The sequence below is a fragment of the Magnolia sinica genome, chromosome 12 (assembly GCF_029962835.1).
Source record: "Magnolia sinica isolate HGM2019 chromosome 12, MsV1, whole genome shotgun sequence".
NCBI classification, from domain to species: Eukaryota; Viridiplantae; Streptophyta; class Magnoliopsida; order Magnoliales; family Magnoliaceae; genus Magnolia; species Magnolia sinica.
In genome coordinates this window covers 77,353,729-77,374,622 of record NC_080584.1, presented here as the reverse complement: position 1 = coordinate 77,374,622, position 20,894 = coordinate 77,353,729, and the positions used below count along the sequence as shown (strand labels likewise).

Below are 20,894 nucleotides of genomic sequence, written 5' to 3'. Positions count from 1 at the left end.
AGTTTGTAGTGGTTGGTATTGTCGATTTTGATGTTGCTTTTGCTGTTGAGCATATTAATTACCTTGAGCAACTGCCACGATATTGTTTACTTTTGTGGTATGTTGTACGGGAGCATTTCCGTTCTCGTTCACATATCCGATGGGCTTCCCCTCAATTTTGTTTCTCTTGATTGAGTAGGCCTAGTGCGGCCATGGGGAGATGGTTCCGGATCTTATCTAGGCTTCTACCTGTTCTCTAGCTTGTATGAGCTGGGAGAAGTTTACATATGGGTACGAGATCAGGTATCCAGAAATGTTCGGATTTGCTGAATAGATGACCATGGAGATTTGTTCCTCATCATCGATGGGGTTCCTCATCCGGGTGGCCATTGCTCGCCACCGTCCCACATACGTAGACAATGATTTGTCGGCTTTCTATCTCAAGGCAGCCAAGTCTGCTCTCCTTAGAGCCATGTTCAGATTATAGGAGAATCGATCAATGAATGCCTAGAAAAGTCTTTCCCAGGTCCTAATCTGATAGCTATCGAGTGACGTATGGCAACCCAAAGCGTTACCCTTGAGGGATTTCTGAAAGAGCCGTATCAAGGCTTCATCATTCCCAGCAATTGCATTGAGTTCCCCACAAAAGGCTTTTAGATGTGTTGTGGGGCACCCACTACCATCGTATCTTTTGAATTTTGGTACCTCAAAGTTTTGAGGCACCCTAACATCTGGAAAAGGATATAAATCTCTGAATTTGGTGGATGGATGATCCACTCATTGGTGCCTTTGTAGCTGGTTTTGCATCAATTGAAGTTGTTCTCATTGCTCCTCAATTTCTGATTTGTTTGCTTGTGGATATCTTGCCCCTTGCTGCGTAACTTGGGCTACTTCTTCATCATAAGGGTCTATCTCATCGACCCTCTAATTTTCATGGATGGGGGGTTGTTGAAAAGAAGATGGACTCCCATTTGCAGGAGGTAATTCGAATTAAACTCCATTCCCTTTTTGGGGAGGGTGTGATGTTCGTAAATGGCTCCCGCCTGGGGTATCTGCCAAATCCTGGTTGTAACTCCCATTAGGGGGAGTATGTTGGACTTAAAATTGGCCCCCTTCGTGGGTATCCGCCAATTCTTGTCTATGACTCTCGTCAAGGGGAGCTTGTGTTGTGATTTGATTGTGATTCCTATTTCCAAGGAGATGTGCTGAAAAATGTACTAGAAGATGTGTGGGAAGGTTGTTCCCATTTGTAGGAGGATGTTAGTGATCTTGTGCTGATTCAGTAGGGAAAGGTAAAATAGGATTTACTGGTGGAGGAAGAAAGAAGGCGAAAGAAAGTTGTGGGATTGAACTATTTTGAGCAGCAGGCTGTGCTGCCTGCATGCTCGATATAATGTCTGGTACTAGGCGAAGTAGTAGTTCCTACATTGTCTTGAGATTTTGAGCCATCTCATTCATAGTTGCAGTAGCTGGTGAATCTGTGGGATTTGTTGGAGGTGTCGGCGCCGGCGCCGATGTCGGTGCTTCAGGAGCTGGCAAAGCTACTGGCTCTTCTTCTTGGGTAGCCATTGCTACGCGAGATCAAGTAGTCATAGCTGGAATTGGTGCTCAAAAAAGTATAAGTCAAAGATTGATTTGTTTTTATTTATTTATTTATTTATTATAGATGCAATGTATGAAGAATGTCTCTTAAGATTGGAATACCACATGTTTTCGAGTCGGGGCTCAGCTAGTATGCTTTAGCAAATCCCTAATTGAGTCGTCATTCTATGAACGCTAGGAAATTGTCGCCCATGCTGGTTTTGGCGATTTTTGTCGAGTTTTTGTTTGTTTGACAAAGGGGGTGATTGAATATGATGTCTTGGAGTCGCCACTAGCCATTTAATCTAAAATCCCATAGTCGGCTAGAACCTGCAGAATATGCAAAGCTAGAGAATCTGAAGACTCCCTTACTTTAAATTGACTCCTAATCTACGATCTGGGATTCTGAGTAAGGGACCTTGTTACAAAGAGGGAAGGTGTTAGGCACCCTCTCTGCCCGTACAAGTGTACGATCTCTACTCCGTGTGGTAAAGTAATCTTAAGGGATAAGATGATATGATCGAAGTGAGACTAGGCAAACTCAGATTTCTGATGTAGTAAGATCCGGGATTCCGGTAAGTTACAGAGTATACGTCTAAAGAATGTCTAGAAAAGCGGATGCGATGATGCTAATATAATAAAAAAGGGGACTACATTACCATCAGTTTTTGATCCGACAGGATCTGATATTCGGCATGTCACAGATCATATATTTAATGGTAATCTAGGGGAGCAAGGGGGTTAAGAAGGGAAGTAATAATATGATGAATGCTTTTTAAAAGATAGTATAATCTTTGACTTGCACTTGAAATAGCTAAGACATGGAGTGCACTATGACCGACCCGGATGGGATTGTAGGAGTCGGGGATGACTTAGAGGAGGCTGGGAGAAGGCTAATGGGTGGAGCTTGAAGACTCAAGAGCTTCCTTTCACTCTCAATCACTTACTCTTCCTCTCTTTCTTACTCTTCCTTAAAAAAAATTAGAATTTTATCTCTTGAGTAAAAGTGTTGTATGAAATGAAGAGAGGTGAAAGCTATTTATAGCTTTTTGGGATGACATTTTGGTAATTTCAGGGTTTATGGAGGGTAAATGCTGACATGACGGCTTGTGATTGGTTAAGGGAAGAGAAGTGTCATGTGGTATGTTCTTATAAGCTCTTGGAGTTTGGTAAAATGGTAAATAGGATGAACTCTGGGGGTAATTCCATATGAAAGTTAACTTTGGGAGGGGAGACAGCTGTGTGCTTAGCAAAGACACCTGTCGGATAAGGGGCGGTACCCTGATTATCGTCAGAGGTAGTCAGACTACCACCCACGATAGTCAAACTACCGCACGGGCTAGGTTTTCCTTTGGTTTTGGCTAGTGGACCTGTTTCGAGGCCTCTGGTCGGCCTGAAACCTGTTTTATGCTGTTTTGAATTAAAATGGTTGGGTATGTTTTTGAGAACTGGATCAATTTTTAGGTAGGCTTTGGTTCGGATAATGGTTTGAGTTGGGGTTTAGGTTAGGGTTAGGGTTTAGGGAATGGTTGTGGTTTCTGGCTCTCTTCCTAAGAGTCATCCTTGCCTTATCAAGTTGCTAGCCTGGGTAGGGTATCTACAACAGGTGACAAAGTAATATTCACCAACTTCAGAGAAGTAAATGACGACTCAGTTACTTTTGGTGATGGAAGCAACTGCAGAATCATAGCCAATGTACTATTTAACTCTCTAATCTTCCTCCTTTTGAGAATGTACTGTATGTTGAACGTCTAAAACATAACCTCTTAAGTATATCTCAAATCTGCGATAACAAACACAGTGTAAAATTTATAAATCACAGATGTGAGGTTTCAAATGAGAAGTGAAGTATGATATTAAATGGTCATTGGACTTCTGAGAATTGCTACATTATTAATAACTCATGTTCTTCTAACTTTTCATGTTACATGGTCCAAACAGACGAAATAGAACTATGGTATAAATGTCTTGGACATGTTAACTTTAGATATCTTTATAGATTGAGCAAGAGAGATCATATTCGTGGCTTACCTAAATTAAAAAAGGTAGAAAAGATTTGTGGTGCATGTCAGATTGGTAAGCAAATCAGGAGGAGTCACAAGAAAGTGAACTCCTTAGCCACAACCAAACCTCTTGAACTACTCTATATGAATTTGATAGGACCCACGAGAATGGAGAGTGGAGGTGGAAAGAAGTATTTTCTAGTTATTGTTGATGATTTTACCAGATATATTTGGGTAGCCTTCTTGAGAGAGAAATCTTAGACTCTTGATGAAGTCAGGAGAATTCTATAACAAATTCAGACTGAAAAAGAAATACATGTGATCAAAATTAGAAGTGATCACAGTACCGAGTTTGAAAATAACAATTTTGAGAAGTATTATACAAACCGTGGTATATTACCTGAGTTCTCTGCTTTTAAAACACCTCAACAGAATGTGGTTGTTGAAAGGAAGAACAGAGTGTTATAGGAAATGGCCAATGTAATGCTAAATAGCATGAACTTACCAAAAAACTTATGAGTTGAAGCTGTTAATACTGCTTGCTATATTATAAATCGGATGTATGTGAGAAAAAAAAAGGATAAAACAGCCTATGAGCTATGGTTCAATAAGAAGCCAACTGTCAAATACTTTCGAACTTTTAAAAGTAAACGTTACATTTTACGTGATCAGGAAAATTTGAAAAAGTTCGAAGTAAAGAGTGATAATGGAATATTCTTGGGTTATGCTCTGAATAGTCGAGTATATCGTGTTCTTAACAAAAGAACAGGAGTCATTCAGGAATCTATTAAGGTTGTAATTGACGATCACCTGACCACACCCATGCCAAGTCAAGATGATGATAAAGTTAATATTATCGATAAACTTGACTCTTCATCTAAATCAGAGAATACTGAATTAAGATCAGTTAAAGACCATCCAACTAATCATTTATTAGGTAACCCTCGTACTGGTGTTCAGACAAGAAAACAGTTAGAAAATATCTATAATTACATTTGCTTCACTTCTCAAATTGAACTGGCAAATGTAAAAGAAGCACTTGCTGATGAAAGTTGGATTTTGGCTATGTAAGAAGAGTTAACTTAATTTTTCAGAAATCAGAAATGATGTTTGGTATTTAGTTCCTAAACCTTCTGATAAACATATAATTAAAACCAAATAAATTTTTAAGAATAAATTTGATGAAATGGGAAATATCATCGGAAATAAGGCACGGCTGGTTGTATAAGGCTACACTCAGATAGAAGGAATTGACTATGATGAAACCTTTGCACTAGTTGCACGCCTTGAATTCATTAGATTATTTATTTTAATTGTTTACTATAAGAAATTCAAAATATATCAAATGGATGTTAAAAGTGCACTTGTAAATGGTGATTTACATGAAGAAGTATGTAACGGCCGTGAAAATTTAATAATAATAATAAAAGATTTTTTTTAAAATCTTATCTTTATTGTATATTTATTTTAAATCTATCTTATTTATATTATTAATCTATCTAGTTTAAATATACCTCTAACCCTCCTTGCATCTCTCAAGATTCAAACACTCAAATGTACGTCGTAAAAAGAATTCTAAACGAAATTAGATATTAACAAAAAAGCTATCTGTGACAACAGAGAAATGGGGGAAGAAAATTTTGGATAGCTTAGATCAGGTATGTATATTGTCATTCTTTTAGTATTTTTACACATTTAATATAATTTGATTCGATGTATGCAATGAACGGTGTGGATCGGCCACATGCTCATTGCATTGAATTATGGGTAGATACAATGTAAAGGTGAGGGGAATCTAAAATTTTGTAATTATAATTGGTGTGCGTTTGCTCAAATTAGATTAGATCTGTACGGACCATATGATCCCTAAGGCCAAAATATACAAGGGCCCTAATTTTCAGATCAATCTAATCATCGGATGGGCCACATTAGTCAGATTGAGAAGTACTTGATAAGAGAATCTTAGAATTTTACGCAAGTGTTGGTATCACTTGGCATAGAAGATCGAGATGGGCCATTGATGTATACATGGTTAGATCACTATAAAAAAAAGGGCAAAGGATACAGGCCACGTTAGTTTTTTGTTACGGATTTAAACCGTAGCTACATTTACTATGGTTTTAATCCGTAACTAAAAAGGTGCCACACCATTAATAATTAAAAGTGGTGTAAGGGGCTCTAGAGGGTCTAAAAAAATATATGTGTTATATCAAAAGCTGTCCATCTATTTTGAAATATTATTATAATGCATGAAACTAAAAATCAGCTAGATCGAAGGCTAAAGTGGACCACGTGGTAGGAAACATGGAGATTAAATCACATGTGCTTCCTATAGTGTGGTCCACTTGAGCCTTCAATCTATTTTACTTTTGAGATTATAAAATAAAATAATTTATTAAAATTAATGAACGGAATCGATAAAGAAAATACATCATAGTGGCCTCCGGAGCACATGAGAGGATCGTCCACGGGTCCCTGTGCCCAAAATTGGGCGCACGCTCAAAACAAAGCCGCGCCCAAAAGTCCCCCCATTTCTCTCTCTCTCTGACTCCGTTCCCTAACCCCTTCTCTCATCTTCCTCCCTCTCTCACTCCATTCCCTAACCACAGGGATGATCCTGTTTGTGTTACTGCTCGAGGTGATGGCGATATTCTTATTACAGATCTATGGGTTGAAGATAGTCTAGATCTTCAAAGACTTGCAGATGCTAGCCGTGTCATTTTCTTCTATTCCTTTTCTGGTTTTGGTTTCATTCTCTTCGTTAAAATTCTCTATTTGTTTCTTATTTTGGATTCTAGACCTGGAACTGTTGCTTATGGGCAGTGATGTGATTTTCCTGTAAATTTCTGGAAATTTATCTGCTGTTCATGAGCACACACCCATAGGGACGTTTGTTATTCCGACATGAGTACCAGCCATTGCAATTTCATGCCACCACATGTTCCAATTTGGGTCTTCTACTCTTCTCTTTTTGTAGATGTCTGTAGCTGGGTCCTTCTAACATGGGCCATGCTTTTAAAAATAATCTGATGGCTTAAGAAAAGTTGGGACCAATCCATCTATTTCGCAATTGGGGGCCCACCTGATGACTGGCTCGGCTTGATTTGTTGGCTAGGTTATTTACATGATATGACTTGCCTAGTGGATGATTTCGATCTCAAACCTGTGTACCATGTTGGCACATCTAATGGCATGAAGACGAGATGCCTTATATTAGTGTATTGTAATTAGCAAACTTGGCTTTTGTGAATATATTTACATAGTGTTTTAGATCCATCGATAATTTGGTAGTGAAGATGGGATTGATCCATTGATATCTGCCCGCGATCATTTCGAGTTTCATTGCTTCTTGCTCTCCCAAGGTATTTGTGGTCATCACAAAATTTGAAAGATTTATAACAAGAAATCAGCATTACCTGAGGGTGCATTCAGATGCTCAGCTGCATAGAATGACAATGGTTTGATATTTGATTCATTAAAGTGGAAATGACCAATGTGCAGCTAGCTCCACTCCATTCATAATAAGGGACTGTTCCACAAACTGAAACTGAGTCATTTGTTTTCCAATATTAAGCACCTGGAATTGAAATAAGTTATTTTTCCTCAAAATGAATTAAGTTCCTCATTAAGTCATTGTGAATTAAATTATTATTTTTTCCTCTATATTGGATTTTAAGTAGTTCACAACTCACTTGAGCATCCAAACATGCCTTGAACTTATTATCATCATTATTTCTGAGGTTGGGCTAAGTATTTCACTATTGCTTATATCCTTGTTCTGTTTTCTTTTTGCTTAATAAAATTTCACCTTTCAAAAAAAAAAAAAAATCCATTTCAGGCCAGTGTAGAACTATGGACAAACACTAAAGGGGATTGTTATTAAGTGGACATTTTTCATCACTGATCATTGTTGATGATGGACTCCCTTTGTTGTAATCTTTGTTTTCTATTTTAAAGAAATTCCATCTTATGCTTCCATACCCTTCACGTGTTTTCGTGTTTATACTTTTACTATATTTCGAAAAAGGAAAAAGAACCACTTAACAAGCAGTGTCTAGAAATTGCTGAGTCAAGCCAACTCAATTAAGCATCAGGTCATGGGGTAACTTGGTTTTTCACAAACCCAGGAAAAAAAAATCCTAATTAGGTATTGAAAGGCCTGTCAAACAGTTGATTAAATTTGAGAAACTTGATTTCTGCGGAATCTTCTTCTCCTGAGTTTTCTTATAGAAGTTCTCAACTGAGTTTTGGGTCGACTTGGATCGAGGACAACTCATGCCATCATCAAGTTTGAGTTAGGTCCCAATTTTTTAAATATTTCGAACAATGATGCTGTCTAATGATTGTATGATGATTATTGTTTTTTAATAGGCTTACTCATGATTCTTGATAATGATTCTTTATAGGATCACTACTTATGAATTCATATATGCAGATGTAATGATAATTTTCTAACTTTGCTTTGAGGATACCCTTCTCCTTTGTTTTATTGTGCTGGGTCCAACTATCCATTTCGCTGATTTTTATAGTAGGCTCCATCAGCTGAAATTGGTCATTGATGCATGTCTTTCTGTCTATATATTCTTTAATTGATTGGTTTGATGAAAATCAGGGTGATTGGAATGGTGCTGGTGCTCACACAAATGATAGGTGAGTTTTGGCAAAAACTCCTATCCTCACTATATATATTAGATAATGGCCCGCTGAGCATGAAAATTTTGCCTATCCATTCATCTTTTCACAGAACTAGTAGAAAGTTCTCTTAACACATCCATCCAATCTTCTTCTCCTCTATCTCTTATTTATTATTATTATTTTTTGTGTGTCAGCACCAAGTCGATGAGAGATGATGGAGGAATTAATGTGATCAAGAAAGCCATCGAGAAGCTGGGCCTGCAACACAAGGAACACATTTCTGCATATGGAGAGGGCAATGAAAGAAGATTGACGGGTCATCATGAAACTGCAAATATCCTCACATTTTCTTGGGTAAGGAAAATAAGTGGGTTTATTTATTTATTTATTTTATTTTTAACTTGTAAGATGAATACACGAATATTGGGAAAAACTAGCTTAGCCATTTTGTTTTCTTTTCATTTTTCTCCAAATCCAAATAACTCGATTAAGGTCAAGTGGTTATCAAAATTTTCAAATGGTTTTGCTTTCATACAACATACACAATCGATACTGGACTTTAAACATTATTCATATCTCATCCAAAATCTTCATGTAACTTTAATTAGGTCAATCTAGGAACCTTAGATTGGTGTGGTTCTTTGTGTGTGGCCAAATAGAAGAACGGTCCAGATCCCATAAATGTGAGTGCTTGTTAACTAACTTAGACATTGATGTTTACAACATCAGGTCACACACATCAATGCTGGTATGCATGGGACACTCGAGCCATGTATCAGGTGGAACCAACAGTGTATTTCATTTCAGGCTGGTTAACTATCATGTAGATGTTGATGGTCAAATATTGCATACCAGACCTCAGTTATTGCCTGTATTTACGAACATGGTACTGTTTAACGACCCAATTTAACTGTGTTTATGCTGCAAGGTATATTTACGAGCTTGGACTGAAACAAGATACTAAAAGCATGGATTTAACGTTCAGAATTCACCAAGGCAAGGGATGGACCGCAGGGGACCAAGATCTACAGATTTACATGTCAGAGATCCGATAAAATCGAGAAACTGAAGCTCAAGTGGCCTGAAAGTCAACCAGAATGTAAGATCATAGGGTTTCCACCATCCGTTCAACTCAAAACTCTATACGTGGCCTAAGGACCATAAATGAACAGTACACATCGAATTTCAACTATTAGATCCTGGTAGAAGTGGCCCAACAGACAGATCATCCACCAAATTCCTGATTTGGGGCCCACCTGATTTCTTGATATGCCTTGGACTTGACGCCTTAAATAAGATGATGAGACAGATGGACGGAGAGGATTTTTCATACACATCATAGTGGACCCCACGTGCGACGTGCATGTACACAGCACGTTCGCACGCGAGCCGCACCGGACCGGGAATCCTGGTCAAAGTCGGCTGACCCGACTGCTTCCGCACCAGCAACAGCGGACGCATCCGCTGGTTTCTCTCAATGGGGCCCATCATCCAAATCATTAATCTGGACCATCCATTGTGCATTTAGGGGGGGGGGGGGGGGGTTAACCTCGCCTAGGTGACCTTTTGACACCTTGCAAGTTATTGTAAGATCCTAGCCGTTAAACGCAGGATGGACGGCGGAATAAAAGATCATGTGGACCACATTGATTTCACTCCAAAAACACTCCTTCCCGGATGTTTTTATGTCCTCAATCCAATGGGCGGTATGGATCTTCCACCTGACAGCAATTAATGGGCCATCACACTTCACAGAGTCGACGTGCGTCGACTCTGTTTTGCAACAAAGGCTGCGATCCTTTCTTGTGGGCCACCATGGTCCATGATCCAGATTATCGGGACCGTCCATCAGGCTTAAAGGGTCCCTATAAACATGGCCTAGGTGTCGGAATCACGGAATGAAGCGAAGGATGGCTTTTGAGCTTCCAAACACATAATAGATGGTGTAATGAAATAAAATGTGGGCCACCACATTTTTAATCCAAAACCGATTAGGTCCGAACGATTTTTCATGAGTAATCCACTGAACGGACTAGATTTTTCGAAAAACATCATCCATGGGCCCACCAATCGTCACAACGTAAGTCGGGTGCATTTCTGTCTGCTGCGTAAGTTGTTTCGCACCGACTCTCTTCACCACCTCCGAACGCCTATAAAAGACAAAGGGGACGTGAGATCCGGGGGGTCTTTTTCTTTGATTTCTTTTCCTAAGAGAATTTAGCTAATCCTAGCTTTGGCTAGCTAAACCCTAAGAGGTGAAGCTTGTAGCATGATTAGGACGTTTGCTTGGTTTTGATTTATGTTTTGTTGAACTCCTTTGGATATTTGTTTGATTATGAAAGTATACTTTTAGTTTTTAATGGTTTGTTGTGACTTAAATTACAATGGATAAGTATGTTTTTCATTATTGAGATTATGAAATTAGTAAGACCTATTGTTCGTCATCGTCCCATGGGCATGATAGGGTGACGAAATCATTCCTAACTTTCACAATTCTCTATGATTGGCTGTGAGATTGGTAAATTGTTGTTGTTTGTCATCATCTCCTGGGCATGGTTAGGTGACGGAATCACTTCCAAATCTGCAACAATCGTATCTATTGATGATTAGATCCATGAGAAGTTTAGATATCTGACAAATCTCTTCTCACCAATTGGATAGGATAGGACTCTGATTCCAGTTATGTCCTTGAATTATACAAGGTAACTTCCCAATTGCTACAAGTGGATCCTTGGCACCCTAGTTCTCTACCTTTGAATTCTACATATTTTAGTTTACTATTTCACCATTATTCCCTCATATTTAGTTGATTTAGATTTCATCTTAATCTAGTTCTACTTCTACTTAGTTTCAGATTACGTACAGGTTCCAATCCCTTGGGATTCGACCTCGGTCTCACCGAGTTTATTACTACATCACAACCCTATACTTGGGGTGTGAATAGTAGACCATACATTTTCTGGAAAAAAAATTTGGATGGTCTAGAACAATTTTCAAGTTGCAAATTGTTTTGGTCCATCTGTTGTTTTCATATAATACCTGCAGTGAAGAGAAATGGGTTGTGTACTTTTATAAATGGGTTGGATTTTGTTAAATAACATGAAATTGTTGATTTTATAAATGTGTTGCAGGTAAAGATATTGGCTGGAGAGGCGTTTGGTTCAAAATAATGTGATATTGGGTGCTAGCTCATGCTTTGTTTTTAGGAAGCTTTCCAATCTTGTAATTCATTGTGATTATTTTATTTCATGACACCACTTTAACATCTTTTTTCTTGAGGTTGTATTTGTAGAAAGCTAGATCTGCAACAATTCTGAATTGATAGCTTTTTTTAAAATGGTGTTTACCAGTTCATGTGCCCAGGGCATTTCTTCTACAATATGGAATCATAAGTCCTGGATTTATGAATGGGATGTAACTATTTTTATTCAGTCACTTATCTTACATTCTCTTTTGGATTATATAGCTCTTTTGCAGTCCCCTTTGATTATAGAAAGTTGTTTGAAACAAGAACAATCTCACATGGGATGTGTGTGATTGTAGATACCTGCTTGGATTACCTCTGCTCCCACCATTGTTTTTATATCTTCCTCACCTTTGCTTATGCATATTCCATGCATGTTGTATTTTACGGTTGGATAATGGAAATTGTTCCATGTAGGTTGGAAAAGGATGCAAGGTTGATGTTTTTTTTTTTTTTTTGGATGTGACACTCTTGGATAACAAGGTTTCGTGCTTGGGGCTATGAACCACTCTTTTGCAATGCTGATTCCAAATATGGATGGACTAGTGTGAATTTGAATCAGGGCTTGTTTATAGTGGTCCGCACTTGGTGAACAGCCCAAAAATGAGCCCTTCGCTGATGATATTCCACAGTTTGAGGTCCCTATTGCTGTGATCCATCCTATTCCAAGTCCAGTAAGAAATGAAGGTATTTTTATTTCTCTTGATGTGGGCTCATCTGTTCTGCATTTTTCAGCTAAGACACATCATTTGTTCTCCTTCTTACAATTAGGATACAAAGATACTCCAAATAGTTAACATATTTGCATTGTATATCATCTCATACTTCAGTTTCAAGTGTAAATATGAAACTCATGGCATATCAATGTTGCCAATGGTTCGATAGACCAGCCGGTGCCGTATGTGAGGTTCCAAAGGGAGCCACATGGGCTTTTTAATGACTGATGCTATGCATTTCAGCGGTTGGCAGTTTCTTTCCAGCTGGCAACCAATCACGTCCAGAAAGCACTTCAATTTTTAATTGATTGTTTTGTTTGCTTCTCCAACTGGAAATTGGCACTGTTTAAGGTCATCAATCATTATATAGCTCATGTTGCAGGAGAATGCCATTAACACTTAAAGAAAGAAGGCAAATGGAATGCTTTAGCTTTGTCTGCTTCCCCAACTTAATTTGCACACCACAGCCACCAAGTTTCAAAAAATGTTTGTGAATGAAGAGGCTCTAATCTTGAATAAAGGTCCTAGATCGGCTATGAAAAAATGCCACACAGTTTATGTGCAACAAATACTTATAGAGTTCTCATCTGGGACCTTTCCAATTTCTGATTGGGTTTTATTTTTTAAGTTCTCAATGATATTGTCTTCAAAGTTGAAATGAATGATGTGCAATTTCAGTTTTAATAATTCATTGCTTTGAAGCATTTCTGGACATTTTTGTTATGTGTATGCATGATATGCACGCGATCTTATTTTCTTTCTTTCTTTCTTTTTTTAAATCTCCAATGAATGTTGATGCCCACCTAGGATCTCTTACAAGTATGCCATGTTGGCCCACTGATGCTGTGAAGGAAACACTGTTTGCATGTAGTTTCTTGACATTTCGTTTTATAACGATAATGGTAGAGTGAGGGTTTCAACAACAAATCTTGACTCTGATTTTTCTAGACATGTACTTGTGAGTTTGATTTATCTGGCATTTAAAGTAGCTGCTGATTATTTTAATATCTAGAATTCTATTTGTCAGGAGCCACAACTGCAATATAGTTGTTTGTTTGTTTATTTATTTATTTTAAGATGTTTAACTTGGAGGTCATGAGATTGACTTCCCATGTGGTGTGGGTGTGAGTCTGAGTTTGTGTAAATAAGTTTTTCTTTTTTAAAAAAAAAAAAAAAAACATTTTCATCCTTCATTCCAATTGGATTATTTTGAATACATTTTGCTAGAGATGGACAAATATCTTTCATGTTAAAATCATCTTTGCAAGTTGTTGGCTTCGACTCGGGTTCTCTTCTGGAAAGATGAGTTGTGCCAGGCAGTTGTGCAAAATAAGCTTCACCGACTCCTTTGCCTATGGACTTTTGGCAGTGGACACAATTTCATGCCCATGTATAAATATGTTGGAATATATCTACATGCTACCTAAAAGGAAGAACCTCTCTCTACATATATCTAATCTCTTCTAAAATCTACCTCTCATTTGTAGGGATATGAAGATATCAAGTGAAGAGGAATGCCAAAGCTTGTGCTAAGGCTACGATGCCAGAGCTGCAAACATTTATCCCAATGTCCAATTAAGGTTGGTTTCTCAATTATTTATTTATTTATTTTGTTTTTTGTTTTTGTTTTTGTTTCAGGCAAGCATTCGGCATTCCATGCTAGGTGTCACTTTAGGTGGTCCCCACATTGTAAGGATTTTATTAGACTTTTGGCATGCAACTGGATGATTAATAGCATGACTTGGCTGTAACTTGGAACCAAATCTTATGGTAGATGCAAATCTGACCGTATATGCACCTTTGGTCCACTTTGAACCATCTCGATAGTTTTGGAAGAAGTGGGCATCACACGCATGTCGAAGGAAATGAACACGGAACTTTAAATTAAGAGCAATGCGACATTCAAAACAGTTCTTGATGAATTTTCTTTATAACATGCAAAAAATGAAGAAATCACTCTTTAGATTTGGATGTTGAAATGTTTCATATTCTAGTTGATACAAACATCAATTTCTTTAGGATTAGACGTCTCCATCTTCCTCCAATGGCTCAACTGCTTTATGAAACTTAGTTAATAAAGCAAGATTAGAAGGTATAATAGAGACAGGCATCCCTAGTGAAGAGAGGTCGACATCGACCATTGCAATTGGTCTGATGATTCGCATCCTTCACCCTAGATTTGACAATCATTGTGTATGGATAGACTCTGTTATCTTCGAAGTAGAATGCTCATTCTTGAGCTGGTAAAACCATGCCGTGAGGACCATGGAAGAGGTACAAAGAGGGAATTAGAAAAGTGGCAGTACTTTTGTTATTAGGAAAGACTCTAAGAAACCAGATTGGAACTAGATTGGTACAAACCTGTGTTGTATCCACATAAGGTTCACAATTTAAGGGATGTGGGTTGCATGGTGTCCATGACAACAATTAACTTGGTGGTGTTGGGATGTGGATTGCGTGGCCGTTGGAAAATATTTCACAAAATAATAATGAAAATGGAAAGATAAAAAATAAAATTAATTAACACTTGGCTGAAGTTTTGGAAGTAAGAATACATTGGGTAGAATAGTGATAACGCAGGGCCTAGGTGCGGAACCAACTATCCATTCCAATATTACCAAGATCACCAACCCACCTCATTCTTTTGACAAAAAAGAAAAAGAAAAAGAAAAAAAAGCGGCACTTCTAGCCGTCATAGATATTATTGTCCTCAGCCCCTAGAGTCTGCATTTGGATGTTCTGATTTCTTTGTACATGCAACATGCTTCATTGAATTCAATGTCAGTGAGTTTCTCAAATGTAGGATGTTTTGATTTCTTTCTATGTCTATGGTCTGAAGATGGAGACTTTTGCAGGTTTTTGGTTTTTTATGTGATGAAAATCGTGTAGAAACCTGGATGTATAGCGTGAAGCATTGGATCCCATCTAAAGCACTCCAAAATACGAAGGTCTTGAATAGACTAGTATCAGGGTGGATAGTAGGGATGGATCGGCAGTGGCAGTGTGGAAACGGCAGAGGATTTGAACCGTTGGATGTTTGGGATTGTTTATAGCCACAAGAGCCGGAGGTCGGCAGCTGGAATTGCTGGGGCGGATGCTGCTTCTGCGGGCTTGAAAGATCGCATGTATGGAATTCCATTCGTTCGGAAACAGAGGAGGAAGACAGTGAAGACAGCAGGGGAAAATTCAAAATTTTGCAAGAATGTAGAGTTGTGGAGAATAACGATGCTTCTCTACCTCCGAAGGGGATGGTCATTGTTGTTATCTGACCTGATGGCTGGAGCTTTCACTCAGTGTGGCATCCGTTTCTCTTCCTCACGCAACATGAGTTCAAAAAATGTGAGTTTTTTTTTTTTTTTTAAACTGCTGCCGTTGAGTTGTTGCATGATGCTTGGTTTGACTGGCAATTTCACCAGCGTGGCCCTCCTTTCACTGGCATGTGCCGTTAACCTCTGATGGGCTCCATCATAAATGGCCTCTGGCGCTAAAAATCTCTTCCATTGGACAACTCTACTGTCCGATTGCCAGTCATTGAAGGTGGCTGGGTTAATATGTTTTCTTTTAGAAGGTGGCTGGGTTTAATATGTTATGTACCAGTCATTGTTCTATAATCCAATCACAATTTCAGGCCCACCTGATGGATAGCTCAGATGTTCATGTGCAGGTTGGGTGACAGCTGGAGGGAAATGCTTTGAGGTTTTTATTGCCCTTGTTGAGAAAGGAATTCAGAAAAAAAGGGAAATGCACTATTACTAAAATTGTAGAGTTTGGTCAAACAGCAGATGCCATATCTTGGTGCATGTTTTCATCATTTATATGTCAAATAGTTTTGATTTTGTGTTATTCTTGGTCTCTCCCCTAAGGATCATTGGAACTGTCTTGCATCTTGTCATCCCTATAAATGGTATCTTTGAAGTTGTAAGAATTTTGTTATGCTCCTGTAATAGGTTGAAATGATATTTCTACTTAGAAAATGCGTGTCCTAGTAATAGGTTGAAACGATATTTCTATGTAGAAAATGCATGTCCTAGTAATAGGTTGAAATGATATTTCTTCACTTACCCTAGATGCCCACTTCAAATTCCTTGGAGAAGGGTGCACTTAGTGTCCAAGTCAAACATGTCGTTTTCAAATGCTTGTCTCTCACTCCATTTCTTCTATTTTGAACTGCATTTTTTGAAAAAAATAAATTAAGTGCATCTAGTGCTGAAAAGTTCGGCAATACATTCTCACAAGTTGCGTCGCTGCTTCTGAAATTAGGTACCCAGTTCAAGCGGGCGATGCAATTTGGATGGCACCATTTGTACCTCAATGGTAAGAGCGTTATCCTTGCTCTTAGATGGCCCTTTAACTTCTATCATCTAGGTTTGCTTGGTAAGCTCTGAATTGGCCGATATAGCTTAGCTTACTACATTTATTTACACATTTTTCAGGTATGCAGCACTTGGGAAAACCCGGTCACACGGTACCTTCTATACAAGGATGTGAACAGGAATCCATTGAATTCATAGACACTGGAAAACTGTCGGTCCAAAACCAGGTACTTGCTTTGGGGGGTTATACGGATGCATACATTTGAAAATGGAGAATGGCTATTGGCTAGTCTTTTTGCATTCCACCTTTCTAAGTACTTAGTGGAGAACACCTGTAGTGTACTTTAACATTGAGAAAGCCACAAATTATTGCCACCAGCAACCTATACAACCAATTATCCAATTCATTTGCATCATTTTCACTTATCTTGAGTAACATATGAAAATTTGTAATTGTTGAATTTGTTGTTAGATGGTTAGATGTTGATGAAAGGAATTAATTTTATACATATCATTAGCTTATTTCTACTGCTCTTGTTCTATGTTTAGCTACAAACATGATCCGTTGTTGTAGGTACTTATTAGGTATGGACAACATAGCTACGGATTTAATCCGTAACTATAGCTTTAAAACCTATAGTTACCACGAAAATTGCTACGAATATGCTACGGACGATAACCGTAGCTGTAGTCTTTTAGCAACGGTTTTTACTATAGATTTAGCCTCTTTTTCTGGTAGTGATCTACGCCATTCATCTAATGTGTAGAGGCAAAACATGCTATGACCTCAAGAATCTAAATGATCTAATCATCCGATGGGCCACCTCGATCAACTAATTTCCAATCAATTTTATAATTTTAAAAATGAAATAAAAAATAGAAATTTTAATTATTTAATCATTTAAGATTTGGTCACCTATATTGTTAATCAAAGGTAGGCCCCACTATGTAACAAAAATAGATGAATAATAATATCGTTGATTTAATTGATAATATCTTGGAATTCAAACCAACCTAATGACATTGCGGAGTCTATATTATTAGACTCAAATGAGTAACCCAACTTGTCTTATGATTCATTAAAATTAAAATAAATCATTTATGATTGTTTGATTGATTGATATACTGATTTGAACATTTTGTTATGATAATTGTACGTTAAATTTATATGTGAATATTCTGATTAAGACATGCAACTATGTCAGATATGAAAAAATGCATTTATATATCATTCATCATTCATTACATTTGCACAATGCATGGTCGATCCTAGGGGCATTTCCTGGAAGAAATGTCGATCCTGATAGAGCGCTACCAGATGCGAGGTATGCCCAAGCCTACCGAAAGGTGGAAGCCTACCCACTGATGGATGCGAGTTGACGACCTCCAACACAATGTTATTTACGGAATTTTAACATTCAAATGTAGAATAATATTGAAATGAACATTTTCCCATTCAACACCAAAGATCAAATGGCATGAGCTTGCTTATTGCACCATAGCTCGCTTATGCTGGCACAGAGATGATGAACGGTTCGGATCATCAGACCATCTTTGCAAGTAGTCCCCAAGCGGCAACACGAGCATTCCATCCTGATCTCCTAGCCAAGATAGTGATTGATCAGATCATCAGATTCTTGGAGTTTAATTTCCATTTTCATGGAATACCGGCGTCTTTCTTTCGTCTACGTTCCGGAAGAAATCTTCGAGTGTCTTGACGGACGACCCATGTTCTTTCACAGCAGCCTTCATCACCTCTCGAGCTGCCATGGCCTTCTTCTTCATCTCCTCTCCTTTCTCTGTCCCACCCATCACCAATCCAATCACCCTCTTCACCTTCTGCCCCACCACATTCTCCTCCATCCCTCTCACCACCTCCACGCACACACCCCTCTCCTCCACCATCATCTTTGAGTTGATGAACTGATCAGATGACAACGGCCACCCAATCATCGGCACACCTTGACTCAAGCTCTCCAACACTGAGTTCCAACCACAGTGGCTGAGAAACGCACCTGTTGATCGATGCGATAGTATTTCCAGCTGTGGGGCCCATTTATGGATTATCAGCCCTTGTTTTCTCTCCATCATCCGATATTCGAACCCCTCAGGCAGCCATTCGGGTCTGAAACTTCCACCTATGTCATGTCCGAAAGGAGGTCTAAGGACCCAAATGAACGGTTTCCCACTCGCTTCCAATCCCATCGCAAGCTCCATCGTTTGTAGAGCTGAGATGCTATTCTGAGAACCAAACGACACATAAATAACTGAAGATGGACAGTGTAGATTCAGCCATGCAACACATCGATCAGAAGAGATTGTAGGCTCCCTTCCAGACCGCCCATTAGAGAATTTCCCATTGGAAGGAGATTCGAACAAAGAGAGAGGGAGTAGTGGACCGACAGCCCAAACTGGTAGCCTTGAAGTCTTACGTAAAAGTCCCATTCCCGCCATCTCCATCTCTTTCACCGTATTACATAAAATCCCTCCAGAACCCAAAGAAAGCGACAATTGCCGACGGACCGTAACATACAAAGGATCCTTCTCATGAGCATTTCTCTCTACAAAATCTAATTGTGAGCGGTGAAGACGGAACGTTTCAGGAAAATCTGGTAGGCCGAACTCATCGGAATCTGTATGCTGATGTGGTAGATGCAACCAAAGAGAGTAAAATGCGGCCATTCCAAAAGCTCCTGCAGGAAGAAAAACAGCATGGAACATTCCAAGCCTCTTGGCGACATCGACCGTCCATCCAAGAAACACGTCAGCAATCAGGCAAAGAGCAGGCCGACCGTCTGTTCGGCTTATATCGATGAGAAGGAGTTCGAAGGAAGATTCCAGTTCAACGGTGGCTTGGAAGAATGAGTGGAAGAGATGGATGGGCAAAGCGTCGGTGTTTTCGATGTGGGGTGGTATGCCGTGATCTGAGCCGTTGAAAGGAAGTTCAATTAGCTCGATGGTGGTGTTTGTTGGGAGAGCCTTTCGGAGATTTTGGATGTTGAGAGGGGTGTTGATAAGGGTGATGGTGAATTGGGTCCATCGCTCGAGCATCTGTGCTAGGGCTGCACAAGGGATGAGATGGCCCTGGGCCATGAAAGGGAACAATATCACACGGACAGATTTCTTGGTGGCCATTGATGGAAGAAGATCAAAGAACAAAGGTTGTTGCATGGCGTTCATGGAATCAGAGAATTCATTTATAGAGGAATAGTTTGACATGGCTCTCCCCATTTTGTCCATGTGAGGCCCATAGGTTAGTGATCAAGGGAAGCGGATTGGCTGGTGTACCACACACCAGCTATTTATTTATTTTGTTTAGCTTGTACACCCACTGTCAGTTCACACTTCACCATTAGCCACCCCCTCTGGGGAATCGATACGATATATATATATATATATATACATGTGTGTATATCTACATATATATATATATACATGTGTGTATATATACATATATATATATATATATATATATATATATATATATATATATATATATATATATATATATGTATGTATGTATGTATGTATATATGTATGTATGTATGTATATATATATATATAGAGAGAGAGAGAGAGAGAGAGCTCTGGTGCATCCATGTCTGCAAGTTCTGTGGGTCACATCATGAGGTATGTGTTAGCACCGTTCATCCATTTTTCAAATCTCATCTTGAGGCTTGAGACGAAAAATAAGATAGATCTAGAGAACAAGTGCACCACACTGCAAAAAGCAGAGGAGGATTGAACGTCTACCATTGAAACTCTTTTGGTGATCAGGGAAGTTTGGGATCAATATGAAATTTGTTTTTCCTCTTCATCTAGGTATTTTTGACCTTAACAACAGATTCCATGGAAAATAAACTTTATAGTGGGCCCTACGAATTTTTTAACAAAGAAAATCATTATCCCTGCTGCTATTTTTGGTGCGGTCCATTTGAGCTTTGGATATGATTCATTTTTTGGCTAATGCTCTAAAATGATCTCAAAAAATGGATGAACGGTGTGGATATAATAAATACATCTTTTTGGGTCCCGTAACTTTGATCTCCTTTGAACCGTTCGTACAACTCGGAGCTCAAGGAGCTTCGGCGCAGGTCTTCGCACGACACGAATCTGCATCACCTATATAGCTGGTGTGTGGTACACCAGCCAATCTACTTCCTTGATCAAGGCCATTGATCTTATCCGAATTGGCAGATCTTAAACATTGATTTGATCGTCTACCAATAGCCGATATGGAAAATTCCATAACCGTCTATTTGAAGGCCAGAAAACGAAAGATTGAGATCCTCCCATTGAGGAGATTTTTTATGGCATGGTCTATGGATGGTGTGAAGCAACAGATCAACGGTCTGGATTACCAAATGGCATCACTGGTTAAAAATGACAACCTGAGTATATTACCGAAAGCCTCGGTTCGAGG

At 38.8% G+C, this 20,894-nt stretch overlaps 2 protein-coding genes across 2 annotated transcripts; one reads left to right on the top strand and one right to left on the bottom strand.

Annotated features, from left to right (window-relative positions):
- Positions 1 to 1,011: 1,011 nt before the first annotated feature.
- On the top strand, positions 1,012 to 11,368 carry LOC131220278 (uncharacterized). The gene is made up of 7 exons (XM_058215229.1): positions 1,012 to 1,027; positions 1,440 to 1,583; positions 6,001 to 6,278; positions 8,176 to 8,213; positions 8,393 to 8,601; positions 9,026 to 9,084; positions 11,330 to 11,368. The coding sequence occupies exons 1-7, from the start codon at positions 1,012 to 1,014 to the stop codon at positions 11,366 to 11,368; spliced, it is 783 nt and encodes a 260-aa protein (XP_058071212.1).
- Positions 11,369 to 17,941: 6,573 nt separating this feature from the next.
- On the bottom strand, positions 17,942 to 19,708 carry LOC131221799 (UDP-glycosyltransferase 92A1-like). The gene has a single exon (XM_058217104.1). It carries the CDS (start codon positions 19,700 to 19,702, stop codon positions 18,116 to 18,118), a length of 1,587 nt encoding a protein of 528 aa, XP_058073087.1. The 5' UTR covers positions 19,703 to 19,708; the 3' UTR covers positions 17,942 to 18,115.
- Between the last annotated feature and the right edge of the window lie 1,186 nt (positions 19,709 to 20,894).